This window comes from Limulus polyphemus, unplaced genomic scaffold (genome assembly GCF_000517525.1).
Source record: "Limulus polyphemus unplaced genomic scaffold, Limulus_polyphemus-2.1.2 Scaffold999, whole genome shotgun sequence".
Taxonomy (NCBI): Eukaryota; Metazoa; Arthropoda; class Merostomata; order Xiphosura; family Limulidae; genus Limulus; species Limulus polyphemus.
This window is the reverse complement of record NW_013666609.1, coordinates 234,242-248,283: the sequence shown is the minus strand read 5'-3', so window position 1 is coordinate 248,283 and position 14,042 is coordinate 234,242. Positions and strand designations below refer to the sequence as shown.

General features: G+C 34.1%; 1 protein-coding gene across 1 annotated transcript in view; it reads right to left on the bottom strand.

Annotated features, from left to right (window-relative positions):
- Positions 1-14,042, bottom strand: part of LOC106461621 (epidermal growth factor-like protein 7) — a 63,945-nt gene that overhangs the window by 15,111 nt on the left and 34,792 nt on the right. The window contains exons 3-5 of the mRNA XM_022388623.1: positions 6,043-6,174; positions 3,124-3,242; positions 2,069-2,164 (exon numbers count right to left, since the gene is read on the bottom strand). Of these exons, the coding sequence (XP_022244331.1) occupies positions 2,069-2,164; positions 3,124-3,242; positions 6,043-6,174 (347 nt within the window). The remainder of the gene's footprint in view (positions 1-2,068; positions 2,165-3,123; positions 3,243-6,042; positions 6,175-14,042) is intronic.

The following is a 14,042-nucleotide window of genomic DNA, read 5'->3' as shown; positions in this document are numbered from 1 at the left end:
AAAGACTAGAGGGAGGGCAGCTAGTCATCACCACCCACCGCCAACTCTTAGGCTACTCTTTTATCAACACGACCCTCAGACTGTGAGTCAATCGCCGTAACCAACTGGCCGTGCTGGGCGTGGATTAAAGAGAAAGAAGCTGGTCAAGAACACCCGTCGCCAACTTTTCGATTAAGTATACCAGACCAAACAATTGGATCTGACCATCATTGTTATAGTTCACTCAGGACTTCAAAGCGCAAAGTGCATTTATGCGACAACTGGACTCTAACCTAGAATTCACAATAAGCACAATAACAAATAGCCACGACTAGCTTCTTGAAAAACATATGCCTCGAATTTCTTAACTTACACTGAACATATCTAGTGGCACTTGCTAATCTGCTGCCATCTTTAGGTAAGTCCTGAAACTCCAGTCGAGTGGATATTGCACTGGACCTCCATCAAGAAGATCCAGGATAGAATCCCGGTCACAACAAACAAAGAAATAACCCTTATCGGGACTTTCTTGAAAACATCAGTAGGTTAGCAGCCGAAACAGGGGCTAAAAGAAACCTACTTATATATATATACAAATAAATATACAAAATACATATTTACTGATTAATATTTAGGTTTAGGTGATCGTGTAGGCTACTAACCACGACAACAAAAATTACACGTTTACAATTGCTAGATTATACTCCTGAAGAAGTATTTTGTTATCGCATTCTTACCCTCTGTAGTTACTTTTTACACCCTCTCTGTCTGAATTTTTGTGTCAGTATGTATCATATTTTTACGATATCTAATCTATACTTATTTTTCTAATTCTTCTAATAACTACAAAAAACAACAACTTTGAGTCATGCATTAAAGGACCGTCTTGCATATGTAGTAACCTCTAATCAAAAGAGTTGTTTCTATAGGCGCCTGAAACAGCTTTATAATAAGTTTGTTTGTTGTAAAGCGCAAGACTACATAATGAACTACTTGTGCTCTGCCCACTGCGAGTATCTAAACCCAATTTTTAGAGTTATACGTCCTCAGTCTTACCGCTAAGCCAAATAAGGGGGGGGGCTTGTAATAAATGAAACAAAACACGTTTGTAAATGTAGTAAAATCTCAAGACGAAACACCTTTTTTAAAGTCTTCACATAAAAGTGTAAATGTTCACTAAAACAAAGAAGCTACGTGGATTAAACCCCGAATTTGTGCATTATAAGCCCTCAAAATTATTGTTGAGTCAACTGATTTTAACAAGTGATCTATATCTATAACAACTGAAAAGTTGTGCAAACGTAATGTAATTCTTTAATAATTACAACTATCTCTTTAGAATATATCCTTTAAGAAACAATTAACATTCTTAGAAAATACATAATTTTCAAAAAGTTTTTATTTAATTGAGATCAGTTGCTTACAATAAATGTTTTCTTGTTAAATTTCGCGCAAAGCTATTTGCGTTTGCCATCCCTAATTTTGAAGTGATAAACAAGAGGAAAGACAGTTAGTGAACACCTACGGAAAACTTTTGGACCATCCTTATCAGTCTTAATAGTAGGATTTAACCATCAACGCTATAACATATTCACAGTCCCAAAAGATCTAAGCACGATTTTTTTAGGGTGGTGGGGCGGGCACGAAACCTCAGATCCACAGTCCGGCACGCTAATCACTCGACTGCTCTCGTTTTTATTTTGACCTGGTGGTTAGGGCGCTTGACTCGAAATCTGAGGGTCGCGGGGATGAATCCTCTTCCAACCAAACATGATCGCCCTTTCATCTGTGAGGGCGTTATAACGTGAGGGCCAATCCCACTATTCGTTGGTTAAAAGAGTAGCAAAAGAGTTGGCGGTGGGGATGATGACTAAATGCATTCCCTCTAGTCTTTCACTGTTAAATTAGGGACGGCTAACGCAGTTAGCTCTCGTGTGGCTTTGCGCGAAATTCAAAATAAATATGTATTGTTACTTCATAAACGTTTATTAAAATAAATAGTAACCAGCATAACCCATTGCGAACACGTTTTCCCACGAATATTACAATGATGGCAATCAGTAATAACAAGCCACACACAAAGCCTTACCTGTTTCACAAGTATCACCGGTCCAACCAGAGGTACAAAAACACTGATTAGGTTTCGTGCATGTTCCTCCATTTTTACATTCGGGTGAACATACTGCTACATAATCAAAAGATAATATATCTCATGAAGACAGAAATGTGACACAACAACAACAACATTGTAATTAGCAACTTAAAACAGGTTTGATAATTATTTTCATAACTTTGTACACGTTGCTATTGAAGTGTATTATTCTGTTGCAACAACGGGTGGTTTGTATTTACGCATCTTTGAAACAGTTTTTCGGTTTGTTAATGGTCTTAATTAGAAAATTATTTCATTTTACATGTAGTCTAGAGGAAAGATGCAACTCATTCTTGCTTAAGTTTGATGCTAATTTTTACATCCTGATCATTAGAGGACTCAAGTTTCGAGCAGTGCTACTCTCATGTGTTCAGATTCTGTGTCATGGTAATAGCCCAAAATATATATTGAACGTGGGTCGTGGAAGTTTGGTTGTTACTGTTACTTACTGATTGTTGTGAACAATTTCTTCTGGCTTATTTGAATTTTCATTAATAATACAATATGAGTTGAATGCGTGTCGTGAATTTTTGGTTGTTACTGTTAGTTACTGATTTCTGTAAAAAATTGCTACTGGCTTATTTTTAGTAACTAATAAAAAATAAAAATTCCACTGGCTTCTTGAATTTAGTTTTTTTCTCCAGAAAGTAAAAAAAAAAAGTTTTGTATATAGTGTCCTAGAAGTGTTATATAACCTAAAAACACGAGGTTGCAAAAAAATTATTTTGAATCTCGCTGATTTAGCTAAAGCATATTGCGAATTTCTCGTAGTTGAATTTGAATATTCCCTGTGTAGCAGCAATTTAGTGTTCTCTATTTTTGAAGTGTACAAAAATATTCATCGTGAAAAACGACTTATTCTTGACAAAGAAGGAAAATCGAAAAATTCACATTAGTATTCAAATCTCACACTTCAAACACACAAACAAGTTCATATATTTACTTATACCTCAAATACTGCAGTTTAAAGTATCAAATAGATATGTTTTTACCTTTCATACAATCGTACGAAGAAGAAGAACTACGAGTCCATCCTGGGCAACATTCAAATACAGTTTCGGTGTGAGGTACAGCCTTGTAGACAGAACGATATGCCGTTTCGTATAAAATTCTGAGGAAATTAATAACCAGTAAGAATTTAAAAATAAAAATATTTGAAACAGTAAATCTGAAAAATTGCCAATAACCTAAGAAGACAACCTAGTTACCTTCTGTAACTTCTATGCCAATTTATGTTCAAGCCTGACATTGTTGGGAAATTTCTAGATGTCACTTTTGTTCTTAATTATGACAGTTACACACACTTGAAAAAAAACAGCAAAAATCGCCTCCTTTTGCGAATATATTGAACTATCAGTTTCATTTTATCTTTACTTGTCATGTTTGTGAGCTGAGTGTTTGAATTATTAAGCTTTTTTCTAATTTGTCTGATCAATGCTTTAATCTGTTATTTCGTGTGTCCTCCCGTTGGCTTAGTGTTAAGCTTGATGGGTTATGAAGCCAAAATTCAGGGTTTGATCCATGTAATAGTCGAAGCATAGGTAACCCATTGTATAATTTTGAACTTAATCAACAAAGATTAGAAAGTTATTCTACGTATCTGAACATATTTAAAAACATATACAATAAGATCTGTACGACGATCGAGAGATGTTATGATCCTCAGTTTAAATATCATTACAAGTTTTAACAAAGATTAAATTAGGTTATTTCGCTCTGATTTATCTATTTAAAAACAATTTCTGCATTGTTGCCGAGGGTAAACACGACTATCGTCAAAGTACATCTTCTTAAGTTCAAATTTAAGTTTTCCACTATATTATGGAATCCCCGTCACATCAAACATGCTCGCCCGTTCAGCCCTGGGAGCGTTATAACGCGACGATTAATCCCACTATTCGTTGGTAAAAGAGTAGCCCAAGAGTTGGCTGTGGGTGGTGTTGACTAGATGTCTTTCCTCTAGTCTATCATTGTTAAATTATGGACGGCTAACGCAGATAGTCCTCGTGTAGCTTTGCGCTAAAATCAAAATAAACCTAAACCCACTATATTGTGTTTTTTACAAGTTTACTTTTTGAGTGTTATGACTGAGGTCTACCTGTATTATGTCTTAGCTTTGGCTATTATAATTTCCTTCTCGACATGTTAACAATATTTTATTAAAGTTATAAAACAAAAAATATAATTATTTATTATCGTCTTAAATTACTTCTACTGAATAGATACAAGTTACTAGTAGGATATCTTAAATGTACCTAATTTTATAAATTTAATTAATTATCTTATTTGTCAACAGATGGCAATAACATAATTCGGATTTTTTTATTTATTTCTCTTTAATATAATTCTCATATCTTATGTGCGACAATATTTTTTTTGTGTGTGTGTACTAGAAAGTTCATTGCTAAGCTTATGATTAATTGTTGAATGAGTTAACAAAACATAATAATATTTTTTAAAATGAGACTTTCAGAACGCGCAAATGTAAAATATCAAAGTATAACTACATAAAACATTTCGAAATAAAACGTTTGACACAAAAAAGAACATGCCTTAGTAAGCAGGTTATAAAGCAATATAACGAATAGTTTATTTGGGTCTCATTTACACTGACTGTGTACTTTTTCTACGCAGAATTAGATAATATTTACAAATACAGATTATATACCACCAGTTAGACCTAGTGTTTAAATGATAACAGGAAAATATAATATATATCTTCATGATGTACTTTTAGAAAATACCATTACTGTCAGCGCACATTACATTTAAAATTGTGTCCCAGCTGCTGACTTTAAATTTGAACCTGTAATACTTTGTATTCGTAAAATGCTCTTTGCTCCTAAAATTGTTTGTTCTGTCTACCACGGGTATCGAAACCAGGATTCTAGCGTTGTAAGTCCGCAGACATACCGCTGTGCCACTGGGGGGGGGGGGCTTTCCTAAAAATCCTATTTACTCACACAATTTCAAGGTAACTACTTTTTTACTAGTATACAATTGCGTGATAAATTATCATAAAGATCTTTTATTAGTTCAATCATTTCGAAACAACCCTACACGTGCTTTGCTAATTAAATTACATAAATATTAAACTTGAGAGGCCCGTTAATTATTTATTCATTTTTACAAGCCAAGTAAAAATTATTTTTTTATCTTTCCTGGTCATGTATTTTTTACTAAATTTTCAGATCTTAAACAGCTTTGCCATGACGGTTTGGATATGGTTTTTAAAACCATGTTTCTGTTGCCACTTACTGACCATGGTAGCTTTCAAATATTGAATTACCGAATCCTCAACCTTTGTTTATGAATGGGACCTTATGTCGTCCTCAAAAGTGACGAAAACAAAGGTGAAATTAATAAAGTATAGAACGCAAGGCAGGAGTAAGGATAAACAGTATCTAAGGGTATGTGATTTGTTAAATAAACTGAATTATCCTTCCACGTAATTGTAGTGCTGAAATAACAAATATGAAAACGTCAAACGTTAATGAGAATCGTGTTGACCGAAACGTTGATGCTCTTTATTTCCTGATATTCATCTCTTGACATTAGATTCACTGAAAATATTTAAATGGAAATATAATGTAAGTTGACTTGACGTTAGAGAACCTCTTATAAAAGTGCACTCTATCTTGTCAGTTCAATTAAACTAAAATGTAACAATTTCAAATAGCTTGTTATTTGAGCTACTCAAGGACTAGTTTTTTAGTGTTTGATCAGGGTTAAATCCCGTACGAAATAACTGTCAAAGGTAACTAGATGTTTAAGTTAAAACTATAATGAAATACATAGATAGCAAACATTTTTACAGAAGAAGCATTTAGCATTACTAGTGACAGCAACAGCACAATTGATGAAAATAAATCATGGTATATTCTGAGAAGATCAGAACATTTTGAACTCACCTATAAGATGTACATGTCTGAGTTGCGTCAGATTGACAGGCATGTCTGAAAGATCTGTAAACAGGTTTACGGTAAGATTCGAAACGTTTTACAGGTGTGTTGATCACGTGACTTCGGGCGCACACATGACGTCTGCAAAAGGTGAAATAAAGGTGAAATTTCCTCTAGATATCTATTATGATCATTTTCAAGATAGCGTGAATTGTTACAAATATATATTATTTAACTTTATAGTAAATAATGTAGGTAATTCTCCAATAAAATTCTGACCATATTATAAAAAAAATCTGTGACAATCCTGTCGCACATCAAGAGTAAGAATAAGATAGATAAAACGAAAAGTCAAATGAGCGAAAAAGCAGAAAGAAATATCGCATGAAAATGCTTGATGATCATAATGCCATTAGATTCGAAAAGTAAAATCCTGCACAAAAGTCAACCCAAAACATTACTAGTTCGAAACTACATTGACTAATGACATTACAACAATTATTTCAGTAACAAAAAGAAAGAAAGAATTAGAGATTCGACAAGATAAAAAAACAACTAAAAATTAAATGTTCCAAAATGTTTACAAGGCAGGAGAAATATTCTTTCCAAATTTGAAATCTATCACCTTCAGAGGAATTGGTTCTATAATCTCACACCTTCAGAGGAATTGGTTCTATAATCTCTCACCTTCAGAGGAATTGGTGCTATAATCTCTCACCTTCAGAGGAATTGGTTCTATAATCTCTCACCTTCAGAGGAATTGGTTCTATAATCTCACACCTTCAGAGGAATTGGTTCTATAATCTCTCACCTTCAGAGGAATTGGTTCTATAATCTCTCACCTTCATAGGAATTGGTTCTATAATCTCTCACCTTGAGAGAAATTGGTTCTATAATCTCTCACAATCGACTACCCATTTTCTATTAGGACAAACATGATTGAAATTTTGCACTTTTAGAACCATTCAAATAATACATTAAAAATTTCGAGTAAAGGTTGGATTTTATACCATCCAGTTGTAATTTGAAACCTTTATGAACATTTAATTTATTTCAAAAATAAAACAAAAGAGAGTACACAAACATTGCCCGTTGATAGGACTCTAAATACATTAGTAGAAAACACTACATTAATTTGAATATATAATATAGACTGACCATGTGATGTAGCTGGTGATTTCTCGAGCTCATATGATGAGAGTGTAGAGATGATTAGTTATATCACGATTAATTAGTTTGCGAAACAACGGGTAAGAGCAAGAACATCTCTGACTTTCAGAGGGTCATGATAAGGGTGTTCATCTAACAAAACCCTCATTATAAAAAGACTAACTGTTGAAAATCATCTGTTTTTACCAACAGAGACAATTGAAAGAAAGTAAAATTAGTGGCAGTCAGCTCCTTGTATGTATGTGAGGGAAATAATAATTGAATATTGTTGTAAGGTGCAACATAAATCAGAATGTGTTTAAGATGACGGTTTCCTTCAACAGTGGACAGTATTTAAGTTTACTATATTATATAAGTTGTCATATGTTAGTTTGTTACAACCAAAAGAACTGCTCATCTCAGATGAAAACAGCATGAGATGTCTTCAATATTAATTAGGTGCAAGGTGTTCACAATGAATCAATAAAAGTGTCTGATTTAGTATAAGTAATCACGTTTCATATTTTTCAGTATTGATGGTGGAAAAAATTTAGAGAAAACCATATTAAGCACTTGAATCTTATGATGTTTCGAAAATGCAACTTTCTGGAAGTGATTTTATGGTGCAATTAACATTTTCGTGACTGAAGCAGGATTATTTGATTCCTTTAGAGGGGCGTGTACTATGCAGTGTGTATCTGAAGGTGTATACTCTACAATGTTTAATTGAAGGTGTACACAATACAGTGTGTACCTGAAGACGTATACCATACAGTGTGCCCCTGAAGGAGTATACCAAACAGTGTGTATATCTGAAGGAGTATACCATACAATATATGTATCTGAAGGTATATACTATACAGTGTGTACCTGAAGGTGTATACCATACAATGTATGTGTCTGAAGGTATATACTATACAGTGTGTACCTGAAGGTGTATACCATACAGTGTGTCCCTGAAGGAGTATACCAATCAGTGTACCTGAAGGTGTATACCATACAGTGTGTGTATCTGAAGGTGTATACCATACAGTGTGTGTGTATCTGGACGCTATTGTTTATCATAGCGACCTCACAATTCTTTTTTTCCACCCTGGTGTGCGTGGACTTTTCCAAGATGATAATTAATGCTACAATCTATTAACATTGTTTCAAAAAACATACTTTAGTTATCTTCCTTTTCTAGTCTAATCATCGAATCTCTGGGTGTATTTAAACCTGACGTTTTTCACTATAAGCCTTTGTCGACACCTGTGAACCAACATTTGAGTCACATTCCTCGATGAATAGGCACACTGTAAGGGTCTGTACTAGGCCGAGTGTAGGGTAGTATTACGACAGAAATCGTGTCAATCGAATATTGTTTTGTTTGTTTTTAATTACGCACAAAGCTACACAAGAAATATCTGTGCTCTGCTCACCACGGGTATCGAAACCCGGTTTCTAGCGTTGTAAGTCCGCAGACATACCGCTGTGTCACTGGGGGGCTCGAATATTGGATGGTTATTGTAATAAAGGGGAGCAGTTTTCAAAATAGTGTAAGATAGAATTCATTTAGCGAGATTCATCGTACTGAAGCGTAAAAAAACAACAACAAAGAAACCTGTCAAATTCATGCAACATAACAAAATTAAATTTTAAAGTGGTTTAATGAATAAAGAAAAGCCTCCTGGGGGGCTCAGAGGTAAGCTCGAGCGCTTCTAACGCTAAAATTCAGAACTCGATCCCTGCATCGGTGATAAATGTACGACAATAATGAACTTCACCGAGTTTAAGCATATTTCATGAAATTAAGGCAGCGTAGTGCACCTTATATGTACACGTGTTTAGTGAAAAGAGAAACAGTTATAACTAATCTGTTTGTTTTTCTCGGCGTTTCGACTTTTCTTCATGAAACGACTCTGTTGAACACAGTAATTGTCTTCACATATTAAACACATTCTTCATGAATAAAAATAAGCTACAAAAATTCAGTGGAAGTTCTATAGTATATTTTTCTTGAAAAACACGCATTGCATCTAACTCAAAAACTGACCTAAAAAGCGTAATTTGTTTTTATAATCATTTATGTATCGGATCACAGCGTGGTCCTCTCACGTGAACTATGCTTAAGATTTAACCATATGGCTCTTCATACGTTCTAAAGCAGAAGCCATGACTTAGTTTGTCTCATAGTCTTATTATGTATTTTAAACTTAAGCCTACGTTTTTCTGTATTTTTTTTGTAAAACATGTCACTTGAAACTGAAACGTTTTAATAGAAGTGTTTTGAAATAAACTAGGAAAGTTACTGGATTCCAAACTAAACAAAATAAAGATTTCACTCAGAAAAAAAATATTTTGAAGGCTGTCAACTTGTCAACCCGTCGTATTATTGACACGACAGTTTTTTGTTTGTTGAATTTCGCGCAAAACTACTCGAGGGTTACGTGTGCTAATCGTTTTTAATTTTCAAGTGAGAGACTAGAAGAAAAGGCAGATAGTCAACATCACTCACCGCCAACTCTTAGGCTACTCTTTACTAACGAATAGTAAGATTGACCCTCACATTATAACGCTCCATGGCTGAAAGGGCGAGTATGGCCAATTCTTTTGTAAGCGGTTGTCAAGTAAAGAGGTACTTCAAATGGTGACTTTCCTTATCGCTGTTAAATATATTCAGTATGTGACATTGATTGAAATAAATTATACATTATTTATAGCACTTAAGATCAGTAAACATGTTTCTGTATACCCGAAATGAATTAGTAATTAATAGAAAAAATAACCGATTTTGGCGTTAAACAGCCATTTGGCTTTGAAAGTTTGACACACTAATATTGTAATATATGAAGGGCACCAAATAATAATTATTATTATTATTGTATTTCGGGTTATTATGAATTAAAATTGTAACATCACAATTTGTTGGTAATTCAGTAAAAATGAACAAATATAAGTATATATATTTGTCATAAATTAACAAATTTCAAAAAAGGTATCCAATTTTGGTCATTCTTCTAGCCTCCCCTCTTGTAGGACGACACTTTCTGTTTTGGATACTTTATAAAAATGTCATTTAATTGCGTTATTCGGTCCAAAGAGTCGGGCAGAGCTCTTGTAGCCGACTCGAGCTGCTCTCTAGCTGATCTTCCTCAGCGGCTTAAAATTACGGTAAATATACCTGAATTTTATGGTACATTGACATGGCTGTTACAAAGTGTTACTCAAGTTGAAAATTACAAATCCAGTTTCTTACATAGTTCTTCAAAGATATTGCACAACTGGAAAAGCTTTGAAAAGCAGCCATTAATAAATAAGTATATTTATCGATTGATCAGAATGTTTATTACTAGACTTTGGACCTAACCATATTTTCCACATCTGAGCCTCTATCTGTTAATTTGTCTTCAGAATTCAACTAATATTGCTTCGTAAACTTTTCTCGCAGCTGTCAAGATAATACAGGTTAATAAACTGGCTTTAGGCACAAGTTGATATCTTGACACCGTGTCAGTAGATAGGTTGCCAAAGTTATTATGCACAGCAAAGTATTATTATTTTTTACTTTATTCTTTGGGGAAAAAAATACAAAATACTGGAATTGTTAACTTTATTTTCGTAATAAACAACTCGTGAAATAACACAAGTCGAAATTAGTGTACTGAATATATATATATATATATTATTTTTTCGTAAATGTAACAGTATCTGCCTCATTATCATCATTGTAAATTCTGATGAATTTATATTACGTACATAGTTGAGAATATTATAATAAAACGATTTTGCCAAGTCACTTAACAACCACAGCCGAGTGGAAAAGAATGTATCAGAGCTACATTTTGACATTGTATGACATTTGTAGGTAGTGTGATGCCACCAAAAATCGCTTCTAGGAAGAGTGGGCAACAGCTCCTTCAGATGCAAAATATTCATAAACTCAGATCATAAAAATGTCTTTAGATCAGAGATTTAGAATTTCCAAGTTATGGATATTCCTGGGACGTAAAGTACAACTTGGCAAAATATAAATCAATTTGGAGCACCAAAACCATCCAGAAAGAGACTATCAACAACTCGTACTGCAACCATAAAAAGCAAAATGCGACGTCTTATAACATGTGAGAATTCACGAATTCAGTAGTCACTGGTAAAAGCCGGCCACTTATACCAGGAAAAGTACGCAATAAAATCTAAAAGAATTCCATTTTGAAAACGTGGTCAACAGTGTGTGGGCTCACAAACGTAAGGCTTCACCCATATCTCAAGTTCAAGAAATTGGAGAATGAAACGGGAATTTATTACCCCATTCGACTCCATCCTAAGTCGCCTGTTGATTTCTGTGCGATTGGACTATTTAAACAGACGCTGAGAAACCGTTGTTCTCTTACATCATGTGAATTATAAAAATTTTGCAGGAAGGTGTGATATAATATGAACATGACAGACTTACAATGGAGCTTTTACCAAACTACGCTGAAGGGCTGTTGTGAAGAGCACATGGTTGTCAAATAGAGCATGACGGGATGTGGCGACATAAAGTTTAAAGACTTTGTTAGATTCAAAAATCAATTGTTATAATATAATGTAGTCAACCCTTTGTTGGATCTAAAAATATCATAATTTCTCATGTAGAAATGAAAGACAGAGTAAATTTTACGATTTTTTTTTTTTTTTAATTTTCGCTTTTTCTTTGATTAAATTTGAATTCTCCTTAAACCATACAACTGACCGATTCAAAATTTGAGAAAATTGAATAACACAGACATAATTGAAGAATTAAATAAACTACAAACAAACTTAGCAAAAGAGCTAAGCCTAAATTGGCTGCATTGTAGGTTTCCCAGAAACGCAAACAGGTCATTCACGAAAAGCAAAAATGAGATTAACAAACAACCGAACCTACGAAGCGAAAATAGTATCAAAATGACGAAACATTTATCCATAGACAACAATCTTTTGCTGAGAACAGTAGAAACCACAAAACTTATTTTCAGGGCTCAGATATCAAATTTAGTTTATTTAAATGGTCGTAAGCAGATGACTCAGATGAGCTCTCGGTAACCATTTTCAACGTTTATTGCAGTAATGAGGCGAAGTGTGAAATATCTTTTGATAATGACAAATGTCGTTTGTTGGATAACCATTGGCGGACATTGACACTGACTGTGAAGGATGAAGAGTTATTTTTTTTCCTCTTAATTAATGGTGTTTGTATATGTGCTTAATTGAGATTTATATGATATATATATATATACATTACTGAGTTCTCGTGTTTTTCGTTTGTACGGGCGCAATTTTCTTAAGAACGAAACAAGCAACATAGTGTTTTACAGTACAAAAACGGTTTGCTCAAATCTTGTGTTGTGGCGTATTCTTTTCAACCCTATTTTTAGTTGTTTATTCTTTTTTAAACGACGATATTGTCATACATGAAGAATACAATTTGTTTCTATTACAAGTAGTGAGAACAGTAAAATATTATTTTAATAAATAATAAATAAAGGTTTTAACATTGTTTAATGCGTCTCTTCTGAAAGTTCTTGTGTAGAATTACGCAAAAAATGATATGAAAACATAACGTCGATCGTGGCTTGTGTTTAGTGTGCCGCACTGTGAATTTGAGGGTCCAATCTTCACGTCCGCTTGTAGTAAACTCGCGCCGTGAGTGTGTTATAAGAGTGAAGGTCAAATCCCACTATTCGATTGGAGTGTCTCAAGAGTTGGTGGTGAGTGCTGTTGAGTAGCTCTGTTTCCTTTATTCATTCAGTTGAAAAGTCTGGACGACTAGCACAGATAACCCTTGTGTAGCTTTGCGCGAATATCCTAAACAAGCCCCCCCCCCCCCAGTAGCACAGCGGTATATCTGCGGACTTAAAACGCTAGAATCCGGGTTTCGATACCCTTGGTGGGCAGAGCACAGATAGCCCATTGTGTAGCTATGCGCTTAATTACAAACAAACAAATATCCTAAACAATAAAATCTTGAAACGCGAGAGTGCTTATTATTTTTAAAGATTAACCGAAATAAGGATTAAACTATCTGGTAGGGGTGGTCTCAGATATTTACAATTGTTATGATTGAAAGTGACTCTTTGGTAAAAAAAACATAAATTAAACCATGAAACTTGTAAAGTTACACCAGATTTTCAACTGTGGGTTGGTGATGAGACTTGACATATGAGTTCTCTACAGGTAATCATTATAACATTTTTATCAGCCTCGTTTGTTATTCCAGTCAAATATATTTAAAGCCAAGCTGAAAGAGAGAAGTATTTCCACCACTCAATGGTGACAATTTTGAAATACGTTAAAGACGCAAAATACACCTCATTTTTAGTATTTCTATTACTCCATGATGTGCCCTTTTCGACTTTCACACCCACTGTCAAATCAATTTGATTTGCTTTAAAAACTTATATTTAATACAAGGTTTAAAAAAACGAGTTTATATTAACGGTATAACATAAATAGCTCAGCAGACGCTATAACACGTAAGGCCTAAACTTGTAAGTTAACTAAGTGTAATGGTAAGCTATGTTCTCAAACAAAAGCCAACGAAAGGATTGTGACATGTAATAACTAGAAGGTAAAGAGTAAAATATAAAACATACAGTGTGACACGTAATACGCACTATTGTTATGAATAAGCATGTTATGCATAGGCCACCCCCAGACTTAAAACGCTTCAAAACAATAAATTATGTTATACAGAGGCATTATCACAGTAAGACTCATAATTCATAGTGATAACAATGTTTTTACGATTTGAAATAGAAACGTTTGTACATAGGTTTATTGACTGTAGGGCCCGGCATGGCCAGGTGGTTAGGGCTCTCGACTCACAACCTGAGGGTCGCTGGTTCGAATCCGCATCC